This window comes from Haemaphysalis longicornis, unplaced genomic scaffold (genome assembly GCF_048455015.1).
Source record: "Haemaphysalis longicornis isolate Haplotype H1 unplaced genomic scaffold, Haemaphysalis longicornis Haplotype H1 scaffold_13, whole genome shotgun sequence".
NCBI classification, from domain to species: Eukaryota; Metazoa; Arthropoda; class Arachnida; order Ixodida; family Ixodidae; genus Haemaphysalis; species Haemaphysalis longicornis.
In genome coordinates, this window is record NW_027526233.1 from 89,827,851 (window position 1) to 89,849,860 (window position 22,010).

The 22,010-nt window shown below is 47.7% G+C and overlaps 1 protein-coding gene across 3 annotated transcripts in view; it reads right to left on the minus strand.

Moving 5' to 3' along the window:
* LOC144164386 (eukaryotic translation initiation factor 2-alpha kinase 1-like) overlaps positions 1–22,010 on the minus strand; it is a 357,352-nt gene that overhangs the window by 127,050 nt on the left and 208,292 nt on the right. For all 3 annotated transcript variants that reach the window (XM_077694911.1, XM_077694912.1, XM_077694910.1), the window contains 2 exons: positions 21,675–21,770; positions 18,941–18,963 (listed from right to left, as the gene is read on the minus strand). In XM_077694911.1, coding sequence (XP_077551037.1) covers positions 18,941–18,963; positions 21,675–21,770 — 119 coding nt within the window. The remainder of the gene's footprint in view (positions 1–18,940; positions 18,964–21,674; positions 21,771–22,010) is intronic.

Here is a 22,010-nt window from a genome sequence, read left to right on the forward strand (position 1 = left end):
CGCCCTTTCGCACGTCCAGGTTAAAGTCCCCAACAACCACGACCGGGTCCGAGGGCTTTAGCGCCTGGCCACACTCTCTATCGCCGCGTCCACGTAGTATTCGACTACGTCGTCGCGCGAGATGTTTGGCGCGAGGTAGAGGGTGACGACCACGATTCCGTCGCCCGAGTACGCGTCGGTGTAGACGGCACTGTACGGCGACTCGTCCCTGACCGGCGAGGTGGACATGGCGTGCGACACGAGGTTCGCGTAGACGTGACCGACGAGGTAGACGCCGCAGTACTCGCCCCGACCTCCGCTCCTGGCAAAGCAGCAGTCGTCGATGGGGAAGTGGGAATGCATGGGTGATGCGAAAGAATTCTTCTTGGCCAATCGCCCTAAGTGGGTATGTGCTAAAGAAATTAGGAACTCTTCTTGGCCAATCGCCCTAAGTGGGTATGTGGTGCGGACGGACGGACGGCGGTGGACGCGTGATTCAGGGTCGCTTAAGAAGTGCATTCGCACTTAAAACGTTTTTCCACCACCACCACATCCACAAATGTTGGCGGAGCGTATTTAACTTCTCGCTGATTTATGCCATCTGGAGCCTCGCAATATTTAACGCTTGGGACCTGATACTGTTATTTTAGCCGAGAGAACCCAGGGAATTTTGCCGGAAAAACTTAAGCCCCTGGATACCTCTGTCGGAAACGGGGCCGTGGGGGACGTAGTCGAATCTTTCGTGGGCCTGCGAAATCATCTCATCATTATCGCTGAGAGTGTAGCCACAAATCCCTATTCCGATTTCAGCGCACAGATGTACACAATCACCTTCAAATGTAGCGTGTATAGTAAACTGTGGACTGTGGCGCTCTGAACGGCTGAAAAACTGTTAATACTAAAGAAGTGTTTGTTGTTGTATTGTACTGCGTTTTTACGAGATATCCAGGGGTAACAATGGGAGGCAGTTGAAAAGAAACATTACGCAACTATTGAAGGCATCAACGTGGTTCAACGAGCCCTGCGTTGTCTCTAAATAGTTGACTATTCTTAGCGACTTTCTCAGCTCTTTACAACCCCGACGAATCGAATTCACAGTGTTGGGAAAGTATTTGGGTCGATTTCACTCACTATTTGGATGCCTATAGAAGCTGTTCGGAATAGCAAAATTCAGCAACTACTTTTTTGATACACATAAAGCTTTGCAGCCACCAAAATTCCTTTCGTATAACGCTCATAGCTACGTTCCTAGCGTACAAAAAGATAACGGTGGATAACAGCCGCCGCGGCCAGAGTACTTGTCAGGTACCGAGGTCCTCGTTCTCTTCTTCTTGCTACACGTGCTGCGTCTGACTGTTAGGCATTATTACTCTTCCTGGCGTGTTTATTTAATGCATGACCAAGAAATGCGGCATGCCGGCAAAAAAAATGTCTCCAGTGACCTAATGACACCGAGTGACCCAACATCGCCGAATGAAAGACTGTCCTGAGACGGCTGAGGACAAGCAGAGCTGGTGGCGACGTCGGTGGCGTAGGCACTGCATTCGCGCGTATGATAGGATGCCTGGATATCCTGAGGGATGGCAAGGAGAAACATTCAGGCGGCCATATCTTATGACGGTTTCGTTGCGCGGTCAGGGTGAGGTGGCGGTTGCTCTGCTCAAGAACATGTTGCCCCGTTTCTGCGTCCTAGCCACGATGCGTGAATTCTTCTCGCCAACGGTGTGAAAAAAAACAACACTTAGCTACGACCTCTTGAAGCGATAGCAATACTGCCGAATCGGTTAGATCTTGAAATTTGCGAACCACTTGCGGCTGCCAGCGCAATGTGCGATTAAGCATTTGCTGAGCAAGGGTGCACAAATTCAGTAAAAAGTTCGATCATTGTATACAGCGTGAAAGTAATTCCAGTATAAGCCACATATTATTTCACTAGGCGAACGAAAACATAACACCTCAGGAAGGTCAGTTTCAACTTCAAAAAATCGTATACTAACGCATTACAAAAGATCCCCTATGGATCTTCGATAACGTTTTTCCAACTTTCAGGGCTTTGGCTCGCTTTGGCTCGCTTGGCTATGGTGACTTACAACATGGAAATACCAACCCATCATAACCTAACACCTCAGCTATAAACACCTTAAGAAGGGCTGCAGCGCTGCATATAGAAGCTGCCGCATCTGTGTACACCAGTAGAACTCTGGGCCCGGACACCTGAAAATGTAGTGCATATGAAATCAAGCGTCGCGTTCACGCAACAGACAATTTTACCACAGAGCTGTATCTACGTGCCCTCCAGTGGTAGTCTCTGTCCGTCCGTCCTCACGTCGCGTCGACGCAATAAAGTTTTGTGTCCGGTTTCTCGTGGATGCTGTTATTTATTTGTACAGTATTTGTGAAAAGAACCCTGAAATTGGCCCCTAAAACCACTCTGCTATTACTCTAAATTTTGAATACTTGTCATACTTCGTTCGCAGTGAATATGTAAACCCTAAATAATTCTTCCTGTTGTAAACACAAGAGCGTCAATACCTTGCCTTTTACGAAAGTGAGACGGACAGCCCTAAATTGGTCTCCAGGTTAACACAGTAGCCCTTCCACGTTTTTTTAGGTTAAGTAACAAGAATGAATGTACAAGCAGGTACTGCGGTAGAGTTAGCGGCTGACCACTTCCGAATGTACATCCTAGCCCGCAATTCCACGTTCTTGACAAATCATCGGCCATCGCCTGGGATCGTGGGTCGAAAAATTCCGAGGCCATCTCCACTAAGGCGAAACCTGCAGAGGGGCGAATCATGCAGTGTGTGCCGGTGTTTCCCACAGCAAAATCGCTGCCAATGGGCAATGACATACAGAAGACATTTTGTTTCAACTATATACATATGTACATTTATTATATTCGCACTCTGCAGCAACGGTGGCGCCGCCGCGTGCCTTTTTTCCGAAGCTGTTTGTAGATCATCGGATTCCCGGGCGAAGGCAGCCGGAGCGTTCGGAAACGTGGGGATTGAGGACGCAAAACCAAAAAGCAATCAAATGGGCTGTGCACCGCAGTATAGAAATCGCTCAGTACCTGGAATAGCCAGCGTTCATACCTTTCTTAGAGATTAGAAAGCCCGAAAGGTTTGGATAACTATGCTCCGCATTGGAAAAGGTGTCAGCATCACAATGGGGTTTGTAGTAGTCACGTCACGAAAGCTGCTTTCTTCTGCAGCAATATCCGTAAGTCTAGTTCGCTCTCTCCTTATTGATGGTGTGTTTTTCGTGCAAGTTGAGTGTGTCATTTATTAACAGATGGCCTGCAGCCACTGAAACCGCGGTTGAAGAAAGGCGCCGTGCCGCCACATAACATTCCTATACGCGCGCCTAGAAGAAAGTGAAGCCAAGAACCAACAGGAAAACGTCATTGTTCTTTTCTTAACGCGCTGGTTTCTTGCTGGTTTCTTTTAATAAATACTGCATTCAATTTGCATTTTGTGCTTTGTTGGATTGTTTGTGCTTCGTTCTCGTTTTAACATTATGTGTGGTTACTGTCTAGAACTTGTGCTTTTTTTCTTTCTCAAACCCCCCACAGGAATGGCGATGGAGGTATTTGTAATAAATTAATTATCTTGTTACGGCGGAATCGTCGTTTCCGAAAGTGCGCTGAAAGAACAGCACAGCTGATGTAACGGCCTCTCATAGAGGCGTCAGCTTTGATATTTAGTTTCGGTATTTTTATTATTACCTGTAACCTGCAAAAACGCCGTTAGATCTTTCCTTGTAAAAACAGCTTACAAAATTTTAATTTACTCGCATTATCCGCACTTAACCCGACACAATTGCGAAGTGGCAATAACAAAACGCTGTGCTCGGTTGCGTGTACCGAGCTCTGCTTGGTGCCTAAAAAATATTCGTAAAGTGTGCTTGAACAGTTTTACGAGGATGGATGGAAGTGTAGCATCCTTCATAGAACCTGCAGTGCCAACAAACGTTCACGCAGTGCGGTTGCCTGGTGACGCCATTCGGTTGCAGGCACAATCCATCGATGCTCAGCATGTCATCGGGGCCTGCCGCAAAACACTCTGTGACTGGCGTTATAAACTGCTTCGCCTTCGACAAAGCACCTTCGTGCCTCATCGCCAAGGGAAAAGATGGTCTGGAGAGACATTATTGGGCACGGAACGGCTTTTTCCTCGAGACGCGTGCGCTTACGCGACGTCCCGATCATCGTCCCGTTCTCCATTTTGGATCCCCGTCGCGCCACGTATATTCACTGGAAAGAGCGAATACGTATCATCAATCGCATAGCTAATTCCATTCAATATGCATAATGTATTTCTTCGGTTCTTCTCCCTCGTTGTAATGCCCCTGGTGTTGGTGAGGCTCCTGCGCTTCCAAGTCAAATTTCGTGCCGACTTCGCGATTCCTTTTATGGATTGGATGTAAATGTCTAGTATTTTTGAAGCACGAAGCGTTCTAGCCCGAGCCTTTAAAAACGAGTGTCCCGGTGTGCTGTTTATGTACGCATTGGGTTCTAGCGCGAGACTTTGTAAAGCCAATATCCCGGTGTTTTGGGACTGTGACTACAGGAGGCAACAGCAGTAGACGCCGACAGCCTGAGTCACTAAGGTGCTTCGCCTCTAAAAAGGCAGTAATTGAAACAAACTGGAAGCCTGTGACTATGACTTCAAGTAGACGGCTGGTAAGTCGCACCAAAATGCGCATACAATTAGAAGGTTGCTGCTACCACAGTGCAGCGAGGGGTCACATGTTCTATTTGGCGTACTCTAGTTCAAGGCCCTACCACCGCTACCACTGACAGCTAATATTGTGCTGGCCGCTACGCGGGAAGTCGCTGTTCTCGGAACGTAGTACACGCCTAAACTACATCCTTTGTGCTCACTTAAGTGCGTCTTCGCGGATACGAGTTGGCTAGCTCCCATTACCCAACACTTGCAGTCAAGCGCTCCCACTGTTGTAGCGCGAACGGTTCATTCCCATGAATAAGTTGCAGCACGTGCTTGCAGCTCTAGGTGGAGAATGTGAACTGTAGGAGGACGAGGAGGAAGAGAAAATTTTATTCGAGCAAGTGGTCAGAGAAGCGCGGTGGCCACCGGCCTAGGGTTGGTGGCGACTTGTGTAGCCCGGTCGGAGCAACCCAACGCTTCCCTCCACTGCTGGCTTGATTCGAGGGGAGGAGTCTTGGGGAAACTCCCATATGGAATGACTGAGTGAGGCGTGCTCCCCACACATTGGGCATGCTGATGAAGGTAATTCTGTCAGATGGGTGTAGTGGATGCCAGCTCTGCTTGGGAAGGCGTCCGTTTGCAAGGACCGCCAAATACGCACCTGGCTTACTGTGAGGGATGGATGAGGCGGGGGAAATTGTCGACGTGAGAGGCGGTAGTGCACTTTTATGTCATTAAATGTTTTTAGTCAGTCTCAGGAGGAGCGCGCCCCGTGTTGAGGGATGATACTCACGCCGGCTTGGTGTGTGAGTTCGCGAGCCCTAGGGTGTGTGGTTTCATTCCCCTCCCTGCCTGTTTAGGCTGGGGCCCATATGAGCTCCACCGAGTCATCTGGTGGATTTTGCTTGAGAAGTTTGGGCACAATGAGAGAGATATGACCCCGGGCAAAATTTTGAACGGCCGTTTTCGAATTTGTGGTTATAATTACCGGATGTGACCCATGTGTGAGGGCTAAGGCTGCTGCCGTCTCTTCCGCCACAGTAGGGGAGGTGGTTATGACTGTGAGGGTGTTGAGTGGAGCAGTCCTTTTTTGACCGGTGACCGCTATAGCGTATGCCCCGTGATGCCTGTACTCTACTGCGTCAGAGTATACTACTTGCGAGATATTTCTGCGCTGCCTGGAGAGAGACCGGGCTCTTGCTTTGCGTCCTGCCGAATTATGAATAGGATGCATGTGCCTAGATAGAGGCTTTATGATTATTTCCTGAATTAAATCAGCACAGATAGGTAATGACTCGTGAGTCTGCTGCGAGACCACAATGTATTGCCGCGAGAGAATCTCCTGTCCAATTCGAGGGAGCTCTAAGCGGGATCTCTGCGAGCACAGGTGAGCTTCAATGAGCTCTTCAACGGTATTATACACTTTGAATTTTTTAAGCTTGTAGGTGGACGCATTGGGGGAAAGTTGAAGGGCAGCCCTATACGCTTTTCTTATGAGACCATTATTTCATCCAGTTCACTTTAATTTACTGGCTCGAATGTAAGGTAAAGTGTAGAGAATTCGGCTAATAAAGAAGACTTAGATAAGCCGAAGTCGGCCACTTTCGTCCATCCCGCAATTTAAATTTGTGATTCTTTTGAGGAGTGCAATAAGCTGGTCCACGTGGGAGCTCAGCTACTTAATTAGCTCCGACTTAGACTTGTTCTGCTGCATGGTAAGGCCCAAGACTAATTTTCGGTACTCGCGGGACCGTGTGGCCCTGCACCTGGATGGTGATTTGGGGTCTCATAGCCGTTCTTTTCTTCCGTGGAAGCACCAGTAACTTAGATTTTATAGGTGAGCACGTAAGGCCAGCTAGAGCTGCCTGTTGTGATGCCACATCTGCTCCGGCTTGGACTATGCTCTCAATGTGTCCACCGCTTCCCCCAGCCACCCATAGGCTGGTACCGTCCGCGTATATACCAAAACGGGGAAGCGGGATCCGCCTTAGTGCATGGACGACCGCCCGTGGGGCCAAGTTGAAGAGAAGGGGGGAAATGACCACCACTTGAGGAGTACCCCTACTAGCCAGGTCGTATGGTCCACTCTCGTGTTAGCCCATTAAGATAGTAGCGGTGCGGTCGGTCAGAAACGCCCTTCAAAACTGTAGACACTGCGGGCCGGGTTGATGGAGGATATACCGATCATATTGGCTGTGTGGTCTAGCGTATCAAAGGCCTTTTGCAATTCCAGTGCAAGCAGTGCTGTGGTATCAACTTGACTGGTCGCCCGCATTACTTCCTTCGAGAATTGCAGCAACAGGTCGTGCGTCGACAACTTAGAGTGAAATCCTACCATCTCACATGGTAGTCATCCGTCTCGCTGATGTACCGGGTAAGCCGAGCTAGGGTAATATGCTCGAGGACTTTGCCAATGCAAGACGTAAGGCATATTGGTCTGAGATGTTCTAGAGCCATTGACTTACCCGGCTTGGGAATGAAGGATATTTTGGCTGTACGCCACTGCTTAGGAAGGGTGCTAATTTTCCAATAGTGACTGTAATACTCAGTTAATTTGGCGACGAATTTATCGCCTAGGTTCCGCAGCATTTTGTTAGTGAATGAATCTGGATCGGGAGCCGAGCCTGTTCTGACATTTTGTAGGGCGGCTCTAACATCCGCTTCGTTTATGTCCGCATCTAGGGCTTCGTTTTCATATCCCTTGTAGTCCGGGAGAACCATTCGTGCACCATCTGGGATGTAGATTGACATAAGGCGACCGATGAGTTGAGAGGTTGTGCCGGGGGTTTGATGGAGGAGTTTTTGGACGTTACGGTTGTGATCTGTTTTATTATTTTGGGGGTGGAGAAGGTGTCGGAGGAAAGTCCAAGTTTTCCTCATACATACTTAGCGCCCTTGAGCTGGTCACAGATGTGGTGCCATTGCTGTCTGGACAACTGTTTGGTGTAATTATGTTATGTTTTTCCAATTCAGCGATCTTTCGGCAGAGGATTCTGTTGCGCTTGTTGCGCCGCCATCTCTTTTGCATGCTGCGGTAGGCCATCCCCAGATGCTGCAGGGGAGAGCCCACTGTACCTGGCGGTACTTCGGGATCAATTTTACTACTGGCTGCTTTAGCATCTTTAATTAACTGCAGCGTCCAGCTCTCTAAATCTACCTGATCTGAGGGGTCTTCAATTGTTTTGTGACCTCTGATTTTGCGAAATTTATCCCAGTCCGTGATGTGGGTGTGTCTGATCGGAGCCGTGTACTGTTTCAACGAAAGAATGTCAGACTGGGCAATGTAGTGGTCACTAGCCATCGTGTGCTCCGTGCACGTCCACTGGATTTATAAGATTCTGGCAGATAGTGTGAGGTCTGGAGAGGTGTCTCTTTGGATTCTAGTGCGTATTCCAGTGGCCGTGTTCGGGTCAGACTAAGGAGTGAGGTGACACTTCTGAATCTGCTCCCATAGTAGCCTTCTCTTTCTGGTCGTGTATGAGTAACCCCAGGACGTGTGAGGAGCGTTGAAGTCCCCTACTATTAGGAGAGGATTGCGCGGTGCTTTCTGTTTAGCAGCCTCGAGCAGCTGAACCTATGAGGCTGAACTCAAGGGCTGCTATATACATTCAGGATAAAAATACTGCAGTCCGCTTTACTGCGGGGTGTGACTTCTATGAAGTTGTATGTAATTTTGGTTTTGGCTAGCTGCACAAGGTCCCCAGTGAGAATACGTTGGGCCAAGACAGCCGTTAGGTCTGAATCGGAGCTTTGGAAGGTTTTGTAACCTGGCAATCAGATTTTTCTTCGTGCCTCTTGGATGGCTATGATATCCGGAATTTTGGATTGGGATTGTACATGAAGCAGAAGGGCGTCTCTTTTCTTTCTGTACCCCCGGCAATTCCACCACCAAACTAATGGAGTGATTGAAAGCATGTGTAGCGCCATAAGCAAGACCAGGAAGAGGTTGCAAGATTGCGTGAGGGGCTATTATTACACGCATGGTAACCATTAGCATAGTGACCGCTCTTCTCAAGGCCTCCACCATTGCTTGCAAGCGGCTTGTTTATTCAGGAGTGTTTGATGGAAATGGGTATATTCCGCTTTTTGCTCCTCAAAGGCACGCTGGCAAGTGCGCTCACAGTTACCAGTGTCTCTTCGTAGAATGGCATACTCTCACCAGACGGCTCACACGCCTGTGTTGCACGTCTCTTAGGAGGCGAAGGCATTGAGAATGATTGAGGGGAAGAGGTAAGGGGGGCTTGATTGACCTGCTCGACTGGCAATTTTGCAGCACTCTTAAGAGCCTGCTTCTATTACTCAACTTTTCGTTCTCCATGCGGAGCTACGTCAGTTCTCAGCGAATCGTTCTTACCTCGTTTAGGAACGTTTCTGGGGTTGCCTGGGGAGTGAGGGAAGATTGCAGCTAGCTAGGAAGGGGAAGTCGTTGGGTGCTCACCTTTGCTGTTGAGGTGAGGGAGCGAGATGCCTCCTCGGGCTTGCTCTCCTGGGCTTGTTTGGTTAAGCTTCCTGCAGAAGAGGCCTTTGGGACCTGTTTTGGTTTCTGTTGGGTCCCACCTGCGGAAGGCAGAATGTTGGCGGCCACTTGTGCGTACGCGGGTGATTCCCTCCGCGGTTGGAAGAAGCGGGGGCAGTCCGTGGAGCCTGTGGGATGGGCTCCTTCACACACTATACACTAAGGAACGCACGGGTTGTTGTATATAGCATTGGTCAGCCCACACAGTGAGCAGCGCGGTTTAGGCTGCTTTTCAGGGCAGACGTCTTGACGGCGGCCAGTACGCCAGCATTTTGTACAGGCTTCCGTGTTTAGTTTGAATGGCTTGCATCGGTACGTAGCTGCGCGGTACCGAACCCAGAACGGCACCTCCGTTCCTTCGAAGAGGATTTTGACGATGTTCAAGGTATTGGGCCTTCTTGCCTCCAGAATTCCTATGACAGGGTTGCAGTGCATAAGGCTATGGAGAATTTGCTCAGCTTTGTCTGTGCTGGGGATGTTGAAGATGACACCCAGCGCGGTGTTCGCTGGGGCTGAAACGTGCGCTGCTACCGGATAATGCTGCCCGTTGAGTTCGAGGTCAGTGACCCTGGTGTATCTCTTGACACGTTCTTCCTCGGGAGTACTGACGATGATGAAGTTCACTTTCGGTTGCATCCGGACTTGGTCGGTGTCGTTGGTCGTTAAGCATGCGGCCTTCATTATGAGGTCTGCCAACTTGGCCACAAGTACCGATGTCAGAGCCAGTCCTCCTCTAGGCCTGAGAACGATCTTGATATCCGGTTCTGGCAGCGGAATAATGGTATCAGTACTTGTTTGCACCTTGCGGTGTCTTTGCTCCGACGTCTCTCCACGCTTTGTCTTGCATTTTGCACCGGATGGTGAGCCGGCCTGGCTGTTCCAATTCCGCCGTGTCCATATCTTCGCCTTCCGCCATGCTTTCCATTGTTGAATGCTTGGGGAGATTGTGGTAGCGCACAGCGAGCGCCCACCTTTTTCGTAGGCTCAGCTGCACGTCGGAGTGGTGGCAGTGACGTTCGGTGGGTTCCCAGGTCGACCTTGGACAAAGTAGGTTTACCACAGCGAGGTGCAGGTACGCATGACTTACAGAGTTCGTGAAGCAAAGATGAGTGATTTTCTTCGCACATAAGCACACACGATGATCCAATGATGTTAACGACCTCTGGAGAACAAACCTTTCTCAGTCCATGGGCGCATTTCGCAGAAATCGAAGCGAAAATACGGAGCCGGTGTGAAGAGCGTTTTCATATGCAGCCCCCTCGAAGCTGATCTGGTCCACGTGCTTCATCGTGGGCAGCAACAAGACCCTGAGCAGTTCTAGGGTGTTGTATTTATGTGTTCCTTAAGAGGTTAAGTACAGTTTCTAAACCCTTCCTCTGAACACTTACGAATGTTCTAGGAACTAGTTTAGTAGTAGCCTGCTCTCTACCCCAGTCATTTCTTTTGTACTGTGTTCAATTTACGGCTTTCGGGGCATCGTTCACCACTCGCTGCAGCCTGATACGTTTGAAAGTAATTCTCCTTTCGCACATTTCAAAGAGCCATTCTGACATTTCTGGCTTTTGCGGTATAATCAGCAAAATTTACTTATACTCTGGATACTATTACTAGCATTTCTCTGGTATTTATGGTACAAAACGCTTAAACGATATTGTTCTTGTGGCTCTCTACATAGAAAGCTTCAAGGTTTCGAAGATTTTGTCGTTAACTTTTGGTTAGAAGCAATCAGCACTACCCCTGACTGCTGTCCCCGCGGTACCAGCACCTCAAAAATGTTTTTGCTACTACAATACAGAAAAATATTGGTGTCTAAATAAAATGCGGTCTTTCTTGCCTTGTTTACTTACAATATTATTAGCCGTGCACATAAGAAACAAAGCTTTCATCTTGTGCATATTTATAATAATTCAAGTTGTGACTTAGTATCAATGCTAGCTCATTCCCAAACCCACGAGACATAAGCGTAAAAGCAGCGAATTTATGTACATTTTCTTTTTGATGGCGTAAAAGCTACTGCCGCTTTTTTACTTTTAGGCGACAAAACCAGCTACCAGTAGTTCTTGCTTCTCTGCCGTGTCAGTTCTTTGTCGGGTTTTAAAGGAACAAGCCACTTTTGAAAAAGGAGGAAACTGCGCAAAAGTGTATTTTGATACCTCCATTTAGATACATGGGCGAAGTGACAATCAAGTGTTAGTATAACAAATCTGATAAACGTGGATTGCCTGTGGAAATAAACATGCCGTTCGGGAAAACCGAACCACACGATGTAAACATGGCAGAAACGAAAAGCAAGCAACCTTCATGCTGTTCTTTGCTGCAGAAAACACGTTTTGAAACGCGCTCCTTTAGGCACCTTTCAGATAATATTTTTTCGGATGGTGAAAAACTTCAGCATCAGTAAACTGACTGTGATTGTCACATTGTGCATGGGTTCTAATGATGATGGTTGTATGTTTATGGCGCAAGGCCAACTGGGGCAAAGAGCGCCAAAACAATAGTCATATATGAGGGGTGAAACCTTAAACACTAAGTAAATTCAGCAAAAACAAAGGTACAATCACAAAACGAGAATGAGCATGGCTGGTGTATAGGGCCAGTTTTGATCATGCATGATAAGAAATGAGGTTTAAAAATTTAATGTCTGACAAATACTCAAAGACACGTTTCACAGAAACCATGGCATCGTCACCAAGAAACAGCGATGGATGTAGGGGGATATGTTGTCTGTAGAGTTCTCTGAAGTGTTTGTGTCGTGTTGTGTGAAGTGCCTTGCATGTTATTAGTATGTGTACTACGGATAAGGCCTCTCCGCACCTGCTGCACTGGGGCCTAGGAGATCCCGTCAGCAGATACGAGTGAGTTGCATGCGTGTGCCCTATCCGTAGCCTCCCCAAGGCGACTTTCGTGTGTCTGTTGTGTGAGTCAGATGTGTACCGTCCCAAGTGTGGCTTTATTACATGTAGTTTGTTGTTTGTCTGTTCGTCCCACTGTGTTTGCCATGTTCTGCGCAGGTGTTGTCTTATGTGTGGCTTGAGGTCTGTGTAGGGTATCATTGTAATGTCTACAGTGTTCCTGAGTGCAGCAGCAGTGGCCCTCTCGTCTGCCAACTCATTCCCAGCGATCCCTGCGTGTCCTATGACCCAGCAGAGGACCAGCTCATGCTTTTGTGCATACACGGACATGATAGTGTTGAATACAAGATTAACTATGTGGTTTTTGGGGGGCTTGTGCGATGACAGTGCGCGAACAACACTCAAAGAATCTGTATAGATGATGGAATTGTGAATTAGAGTTTCAAGAATGTGTCGTACAATCAGTAAAATTCCATACGCTTCTGCGGAAACAATTGTTGTGTGCACGCTCATGGTTCTGGCTGCATTGAAATTTGGACCATGAGCAGCGCACGACACCATAGTGGAGGTTTTAGAAGCATCACTAAAAATTCTGCACATGTGTACTTAAACTGCAAAGACAGAACGTGCTGCAGTATTGCAGCTCGTGGTACACGATTTTTGTCAAGTCTCATAAAAGAAAGGTCGCACAACACAGGGCGAACTTGCCAAGGCGGTAAACTGTTAGAAAAGAATGACCTGTACACATCTGAAAACAAAGCACTGAGATCCGAGGATCGCTCTCTCACTCTAAGTGAAAAGGGCAGAGGAACGGATGGGCGATTTACAAAGAGCAGAGATGTTGATGTATCGTTAAAAACAAGATGAAAATGATGATTATTCAGCGACGAAATTTTAAAAGCATAAAGCATGTCCATGTACGTACGTTCGTTGGTTCTCAAGGCTCCACTTATCACACTCGACATAAAGACTCTCGGCAGGGATAGTGCGAAAAGCACCCGAAGCAAGACGAAGGCCCAACTGTAGCACTGGGTCTAGAATTCGTAAGGCTTTCTTAGTCGCCGACCGATACGCCACACTGCCATAGTCTAAACGAGACCCAACCAACGCAGTATACAAGCGAAGCAGGGGTTCTTTGTCGGAACCGTAGGATTGGTGGGACAGAACCTTAAGTATATTCATTGTTTTGAGACATTTATTTTTAAGTTCCTTGATGTGGGAAATGAATGTGAGTTTGTGATCAAACAAAACACCTAAGAACTTGTGCTCCTTGTTCACAGGAAGCGACACGCCAGTAAAATGAATGTCTGGGTCCGGATGGACCCCGCGCTTCCTGCAGAACACAACGCAAGAGCTTTTTACAGGATTCAATTTAAAACCTTTCTTGTCTGCCCAGCCGGCAAGTTTCTTTACACAAAGCTGGACTTGACGTTCGCAGATTGACATATTGCATGATTTATAGGATATCTGTACGTCATCTACATACATTGAATAAGAGATTGTGGGTGGCAGTGCCTTACCAAGAGAGTTCATTTTTACTATGAAGAGAGTGCAGCTCAACACGCCACCTTGTGGCACGTCATTTTCTTGCACGTGAACCTTTGAGAGTGCACCACCGACTCTTACTCGGAACGTTCTGTCTGACAAGTAACTGACAAGAGCGTTCAACATGTTACCCGACACACCGAATGACTTGAGGTCCCTAAGTATCCCATAACGCCAAGCAGTGTCGTATGCCTTCTCAAGGTCGAAAAACACAGTTAAACAATACTGCTTGTGCGCGAAGGTATCCTTGATGTACGAGTCAAGAGCTAACAGTTGATCGTTCGTCGACCCTGAAGCCTGCCTGGTAGCTCTCGAGAATACCGTTGTACTCAAGGAAGTACACGAGCCTGTGATTTATCATCTTCTCGAAGAGCTTGCACCAGCAGCTCATCAGGGCAATAGGACGGTAACTTGAAGGGGACGACGGGTCCTTTCCCTCCTTCAAGAAAGCCACTACAATGGCCTCCCTCCAAGATTGTGTAACGTGCCCCGAAAGCCATATCTTGTTATATAGGTGTAGGAGTGTTAGAAGAGTGTCTGCGTGCAGGTGGTGTATCATTGTGTATGTGATGTTGTCTGGGCCTGGGGCCGAGGGTTTACACGTGCTCAAAGCAGCCCTCAGCTCATGCAGTGAAAACTCTGAGTTATAAGAAGATGATGACCTATTGTTATCTAGTATAGGCTTCTTTTCGGCCATTTGTTTGTGTTTCATGAAAGTGTTTGTGTAGTGTGCTGACCTACAAACGTATTGAAAGTGTTGTGCGAGTGTGTCAGCCTGGTCTTCGAGTGTGTCCCCTGTTGTACTGACCAGGGGCAGGCTATGTGTATGTTGTCCTTTAAGTTTGCGTATACGTGTCCATACCTTGCGTGTGTCTGTGTACGAGTGTATAGATGTTATGAATGAGCGCCAGCTATCTCTTTTTGCCTCACGGCGCACACGTTTTCCTAACGCCTTGGCCCGTTTGAACAAGAGGAGGTTTCCCAACGTGGGGTAACGACGGGGGATACCCCACGCCTTGTTCTGGGCCTCTCGCGCCCGCCTACAGTCCTCATTCCACCACGGCCTCCGCTGGTTGCGCGGGGCACCAGAGGCGTGGGGGATGGACTTTTCGGCGGCGTCGAGGATGTGCGCCGTGAGGAGTTGGGTAGCTTCTTCGACGTGTAGGTGTCTTATGGATGTGTGGTGTAGTTTGGATGTCTCTGTAAATGTATTCCAGTTAGCTCGTGCTTCATTGAACCTATTATGGGAAAATGGACTTCATGGTCCTTTACCTATGTATGTTAGTGAGGTGGGGAAGTGGTCACTACCGTATGGGTCAGTGCCCACACCCCACTCGAGGAGAGGAAGGAGAACTGCTGAGCCAATCGCCAAGTCAAGACATGAGTATGTGTTGTGTCCTATGTTGTGGTATGTAGGCTGTTTATTTTTGAAAAGGCATGCTCATAAAGATGTAAGAAATTTCTCTATCAGGCGACCTCGGGCATCCATGCGAGAAGAGCCCCAAAGAGAGTTGTGCGCATTAAGGTCACCTGTCAGGATGTATGGTTCGGGCAGCTGGTCAACCAGCGCCTCGAAGTCAGAGCTTAAAAGTGAAACATCAGGAGGAATGTATATGGAGCATACCGTTATTAACCTATTAAATATTATTGTTCTAATTGCCACAGCCTCAAGGACAGTGTTCAGAGTGACAGGGTGGCAGGCTAAAGATTTCCGGGCAATTATGGCCACACCGCCAGAAGAGTGTGTGCAGCCATCCCTGTCCTTTCTGAAGACCAAGTAACTATTCAAGACATTTCTGTGCTTGGAATTCAGATGTGTTTCCTGAACACACATTACACTTGGCTGATTATCACGCAGTATTTCGTATACATCATCAAGATTTTTAAGAAGGCCTCTACAGTTCCATTGAATTATGTTTTCTCTTCCCATTCTTTAGTGTGAGAGTTACTGGAGTGTGTGTGTTTATGTGTCGTCTTTCGGGGCTGTGACTCTCGCCTTTGTTGGCTTGTCGGGAGGCTTTGGCGTCGGGACGCGTTCGTTGCGGTGCACCGCAGGCAAGAACGGCACGACGTCCATCTCATCGTTCGATGTCCTGGGTGTGCCCGTCGAACCGGGCCCACCGGACTTGGCCCCCCTTCGGGGGCCCTTCGTTTGACCCGCCACCGCCGCAGGTGTCAGGGGCACCAGAAGTGGCACGGGCGGTGCGGTGGCGGTGGAAGCCGGTGCGGGGCCCCCGGTGTCCATGGCACACTCCAACGCACTGGAGGACGGGGAGGCAGGGACGGGAGCGGCACCGGTCCCGACGGAAGAGGTTGCCACCACAACCGCTGCTGCCTCAGCAACCCGCGCGGAGGCGGGTTGGGCTGCCAGAGGCAACCCAGGGGGGGGGGGGGCGGGGGCGGGACCAAGTCCGGCTCGCGGTACTGCGTCCCCACCGAAACGAGACGCCGCTCCGCCCCCCGGCGAGCTGCGTCGGCGTACCTCCCCAGGGGGAAAGAGGCGAACCTCTTTCGCGCCTCTGGGAAGGTGATGTTTTCAGTGACTTTGATGTTGATTATTTTCTTCTCTAATTGAAACTTTTCACATTTTCTGGAGTACGCCGCGTGTGGGCCCCGACAGTTTACGCAAAGAAATTGTTGAACGTTACAGTTGTCGGACAGGTGGTCATGCTGGGCGCATTTTGCGCAGGTAAGTCGGCCGCGACAGGAGTTTGTGCCGTGCCCGAACCGTTAGCACTTGAAACAGCGCCGCGGGTTCGGGATGTACGGCCAGACTGAACATCGGATGTAACCAGCGTTGATGAATTCTGGAAGGGTGGACTTGTCAAATGTTAGGATGAGGTGCTTTGTCGGTATTTGTTTATCGCCTCTGCGGATGGTTATGCGCCTGACCGCTGTTACGCCCTGACTACGAAGGCCCTCCAGCAAGTCAGCTTCAGATTCACTTAGTAGGTCATACTCGGAAATCACGCCCTGGGAGCTGTTTAGGCTGCGGTGGGGCGTGACTCGGATTGGCAGATCGGCGATGCTGGTTTGTGCAAGAAGTTTATTGGCCTGGTCCTGGCTACTGACCTCGACAAGAATTTCACCGGTTCGATGTTTTTTGGCCTTATACGACTTTCCAAAAATACCGTCAAGAAACTTTGAAATGAGAAATACCGACTGTGAAGCAAGATGTTTTGATTGGTATACAGATTCCATCACGATGAAGCGAGGATAGTTGTTCGGTTTCGGAGGCCTCAAGTCAGGAAGTGGTGGAAAAGAAACGTCGGTGCGGCCCCTTCTCGGGGGCCGATCACGTTTGGGGGGGGGGGGGGTTGAAAATGCCATATAGCATAGTATAAAAGCAGGGAGACGGGGGTACATTCTTCTTTGACCTTACCCTGGTAGCCAAAGAGGTATCGGAGCTCCCTGCCTGGTAAACAGACAGGGAGCCCATCCGCCGGAGCTTGACCGGGGCTCCGACGGCCACCGTTCGTGGTTTCGAACCCTCCACCTATAAACACATCGCCACGGTTGGATCCAGCTTATGTTTGGGGGCTCGGAGTCCGCGGTATCGCCAAAGTACCGTCACCAAGATTGCTCAAGGTGCCCCGTGCGGGGTGTGCGTTGGTTCTAGAAGTAAATACGCCTATTACAATGGTATTGTGTGTACTTACTGTAACCGTAACCAGGGCGTGTGTCTCGTAGGCGCGGTGGAAAGAAACAAGTTTAAACGCAATATGGTTGAAATGGAATGAAAGTATCTCTATAACTAACCTTCTCGATGCAGCACCTAGACGTAGGCAGGGATCGTAAACTTTTTGATAATGACATATAGCGGATACCTTTATCGATTAGCAACGCAATAGTAAAAACGTCTTTATGCGAAACAATCTAAAAATATAAATAGTATTTCTGCAAGAAGCCCGTGGTGTTTTGCAATGCAACGATATTAGTATGGAATCTTCCTTGAAAGCACCATGGGTAAACCGGACCGCACTGCACACACGTATTATAAACACAAAAGGTTACCTGAAGTTCTCATCGCCGATCTTTCAGCAGCTGTTAGATTAGTAAGTAACGGTTAACTGAGGGGAAATAGAACGTTATAGATTAGGCCACGCGTATTTCCACGAGATAACAACGTCAATTAATTTTTGTAAGGGTTCGTCGGCTAGCGTAATTATGCCCGCAATAAGCCTAAAGCTTCCACAGCGAACGCACTTTATCTACTTGTTGCAGAGTAACGCTCCGTGAAGCTGTAAGATTATTTGTACAGAAGCTGAAGGCCAAGTGACCCTACGGGTGAAAGCACGCTCATTTTTTAGGTGTAACTTCGGTGGACACGTGTAGGTTGTGTTTTGCTTTGATGAACACACTTTTCTTTGTATTTTGTTTCTTATTCACGATCAGTAGAACACATAATGGCCAATGGGGGATGGCGCGCGGGCCGAGTGTTCCTGCGGGAAGTGTTTGTGTCACCGCATATTCTGCCTGGAGAGTCCGTAAACTTTCTAGGTACGGCTTTCGTGGATGGCCTTTGAAATGAGCAGCTGGGCACGCGTTTCGCATAACTGATCGATTAAAGCTTTAGTGTTCATATCGCAAACCCTGTAAGTAAATGGGAAACTTCAGCCGTCAAGCCGTACAAGGAATAAGACAGAAAGGCCATTGGCATAATGTTTAAATGCAACTTAGTGCTCTTTTTACAAAAACGAAACAGTTGCGTTAGGTCTCCAACTGTACTCTTAGGACCTCGTAACTGAAAAAACGTATTTTTCTGGATAGGTACATTAAGAAGTCTTCAAACGATGTTGGCGCTAAGCCTACCACTTGAGAACCGACTCTTTACGGCTACCTGTGGAACCACAGTCTGCGCTGCTGGGGCACTCGTTCCACTGGGACTGCCGGACCATTGAGATGGCGTGGAGAGCAAACTCTCTGTCTATACGTTACGTGAGTGGACACTTGTTTCCAAATGTCGCACGCGATATGGTACACGGCATTGTGCAGCATTTTCATTTTGCGGTATTTGTGAAAAACCAATTACACGGCATTGCGTTGCAATTGTGTTTCACTGGATTTTTATTGTGTTTTATTTCTGCCTAATGCGTTTTTCAATGCATCTAAGCTCGTGGCCCTTGATTGCGCACCATATGTGATTTGTAGAAATCACTTGGTGCTCCCGTGAACTTCTCTGCGGAAGGTTACGTGCTTTCCTAGCACAGATGTTCTGGATACTTTTGCGGATACAAGCAGGATGGCTTCCAGGCATGTCTACACAAACTACTGTTTACGCGTTAGAAACTGGCTTAATAACGAAGGGATTGCGTTATTCACTTATCTTACGCAACTGGATGCGTGTTTTGGAAGGTAAAACGATGAGGATAACTTACGTGTGATTGTCCGCGTCAGTTCCCTGCAACAACAAAACAGGTCTCAATTTCGTTAGTCATTTTTACACGTCAAATTCGCTATCACTGGATATGAATGCATTGTATAACATATGCGCTTCCCCGGCTCCCAGGCAAACAATTAAAAATTTCGAGGAATGAGCTAGCTTTTGGGAATGTTAAACTGTTTTAGCCAGCTGTAACGCGTTTTTCATATTGATTTCCTTACAGAAACAAGGTTAACATTCAAACACTAGTTTGTCAAAATTTACTCAGGAATAGCAAGGTGGCACGCGAAAACAATAAAGCAAAAAACCAAGGCACAATGAAAGGTTTTTACGCAGTGAATACTCGATCAGCTTAAAGAGGAAATCTTCCGAGCTCAAGAACAACTCCTATGCATCAAAAGAAATCGGATCTCCTAATTTATTCTTACCATTGCGTCTTTAAAAACTGTAAATTGGACCATTTCACAATTGAAATATCGCAATAATGGTGAGCGTTACAGCATCATACCAATGGGAGCCAACGAGACACACCTCATTGTGGGACGCCTTTCTCGGCGCAGTAGGCGTACAAAGCTGCAGCTGGCGTATGTGAACACAACGATTGCCTTAGCACTCTCTCTCTCTCTCATATTCAGAGGTAGTTTTTGCAAATATCGTTACAACAAGAAAACCAGCGGCTGCGGTGCCGATTCAGATCATATAAAGCATGAGCATGTGCATCCCACCTGAAAATCTTCCCTAGTGCTCTTTCTCGATGGTATCGTGGACCTAGACGTCAAGTATGTGCCGGCGCCTTGATGCCAAACTTATCACATAAACATCAATTTGGCTTTGCTATAAGGTATGTGCTTTTATAAAATACCTGTCGTATTGATTGATTCAAAGTTAATGTTAAAATGTCTGTAGATAGAATCAATATTCTTCACGACTTTGTTAATTTTTTGTTTAGTGAGAACGAACAAGCTGGCCGTCATGGCCCTAGGGAAACGACTCGACGTCTTTATGCAATTTAAGTGCCTGCGATCCGGTACTTCAACAAAAAGGTCCTGTTTACACACTTGGTTTTTCGGTTTCTACAAACGAAGGCTGAATGCTAACGACATCTTCCGAGTAACTTCGCAATAAAAACTTTGTGTTACCTAATTATTGACATTATGCCTCCCTTTTTGGAACACACAATGTCTTCCTCGCAACCGACTAAGCTCGTGATGTGCCTGCCGTTCATATGGCTGGTGATGGGCTTTTCGTTCATGTGAAAGTCATAGGCTGGGTAGCCAATGCGCCAAACCTTTATCGTAGCTAGTTTACCGCCCCCTTAGCTTTGATGGCTAACTTGACGCAGACTGTAGGCAGTGACTTTAAACTCACTGCCAACTTCCTGGGTGCTGACACCCATGTACCGCGATTACATCAGCAGTTTCCGCAATGTAGAATACCACCCTAAAGCAGCAACGTCCTCAATTACTTAATTGTTTCTTGTTACCAAGCGACTTGCAGGTGAACCACGAATTTTAGGCAATGTTATTGACAGCAATTCATGCATTAATGTAGGGAAGCACAGGCCAGGAGTCTTTGGGCACTGGTTTATTACGTAAACCTTGGAAAAAACAACAGGTTAGCGAGTATATGAGAAGTGCGGAGATGGGTATTCACACTGGTAATTATTATGTACGATCGTGCAATGAGTGTTCGTCCTTGGAAAAAACAACAGGTTAGCGAGTATATGAGAAGTGCGGAGATGGGTATTCACACTGGTAATTATTATGTACGATCGTGCAATGAGTGTTCGTCCCCAACGAGGCACGTGGCACTAGTAAATAGCCGGGATGTGATAGAATTAGTCGTCACAGTCTAGCCGCCCTGGCCGTAACGTGCATTTGTTCCGGTGAGGGATGGCTTGCCTCTCCTCGCCCTCGCGCACATGTGCATTCGGCTCCCGGTTCAACGAGAACGGTATGGGCACACGGTAACACGATAGGCTAAAGCAGCAAAACATTCGTAATGCAATATGCCTCTGGAGCCTATTATACGGGTCATTCAAGCAGAACGAAGTTATACGTTTTTAACATCCTTAACAATCCTTAAACAATCAGTATGCGGTCTGGAGGATAGACAGGATTGTCCTTTATCTGCATGTCCACGGAAAGCGGCAGTCCCATGGGCTTGTCCCAAACGTGCTTCAAGGGCTACCAAAGCTCTGATAGAGTACCTGCAACACACAGGTCTAGATCAGTCACTGTAAATAACTCGCCGTATCTGTACGCATCAACTTCTTGAACATCATCGCCATCATCTTCATCCGTCATCAACTGACGTAGCCCAGCTAACATCGCCAGACTTCATTAAAGATCGCTCTCTCTCTCCCTTAGGATTGTGTAAGGACAATGCCGCATTATTTCCTGGCCATGTTGCTCCGGATTCAGTGTAGTTCGCTTGAATTTCTGTTGCATGAAAGCACAATTACATAAATTATCCACTTGAACCACTCTACAGAAGTAATTCTGTACAGTCATACAACGTTCCTGGAGCACCGCAGGTCACACTCATTCGCGACCGCCTAAAATCACGATTGGTAAACATTTTATAATTTTTGTACCGAGTAAGCCAAGTTGGACCCCGCTAAAAACTGTCTAAGGTCTGCAGCGTTGTACGTAAACTGCAAAACTCTAAACATATTAATTACCTATTTTCTACCGCAAAAGACACAACAGATCTCGCAGCACTTTTACCTTAACGTCGGCACTTAGTAGGACAGACCCTTCGTCATGATATATTTCCCGAAAAGCAGACGCCCCGGGATACTGCTGCAGGTTGCTCCCTGACGACTGCAAAGCAACAAGTCATTTTCAAAATAGTTAAACCATTCGGGGGTTCTGGGCAAAGCAATGAATACCCATACAATACTGCATATAAATTCACTCCTGTAATAGTTTACCACGAATATTTAGTGGCAAAGTGGACAAAAAAGTTCTTTATGTTGCTGCAAAAATGCGGTTCGTATTACGTAAACACACTGTTAGCTTCTGCGTCACGCGATCCCTGTAAATTTTAGTGTTGCCTTTTCG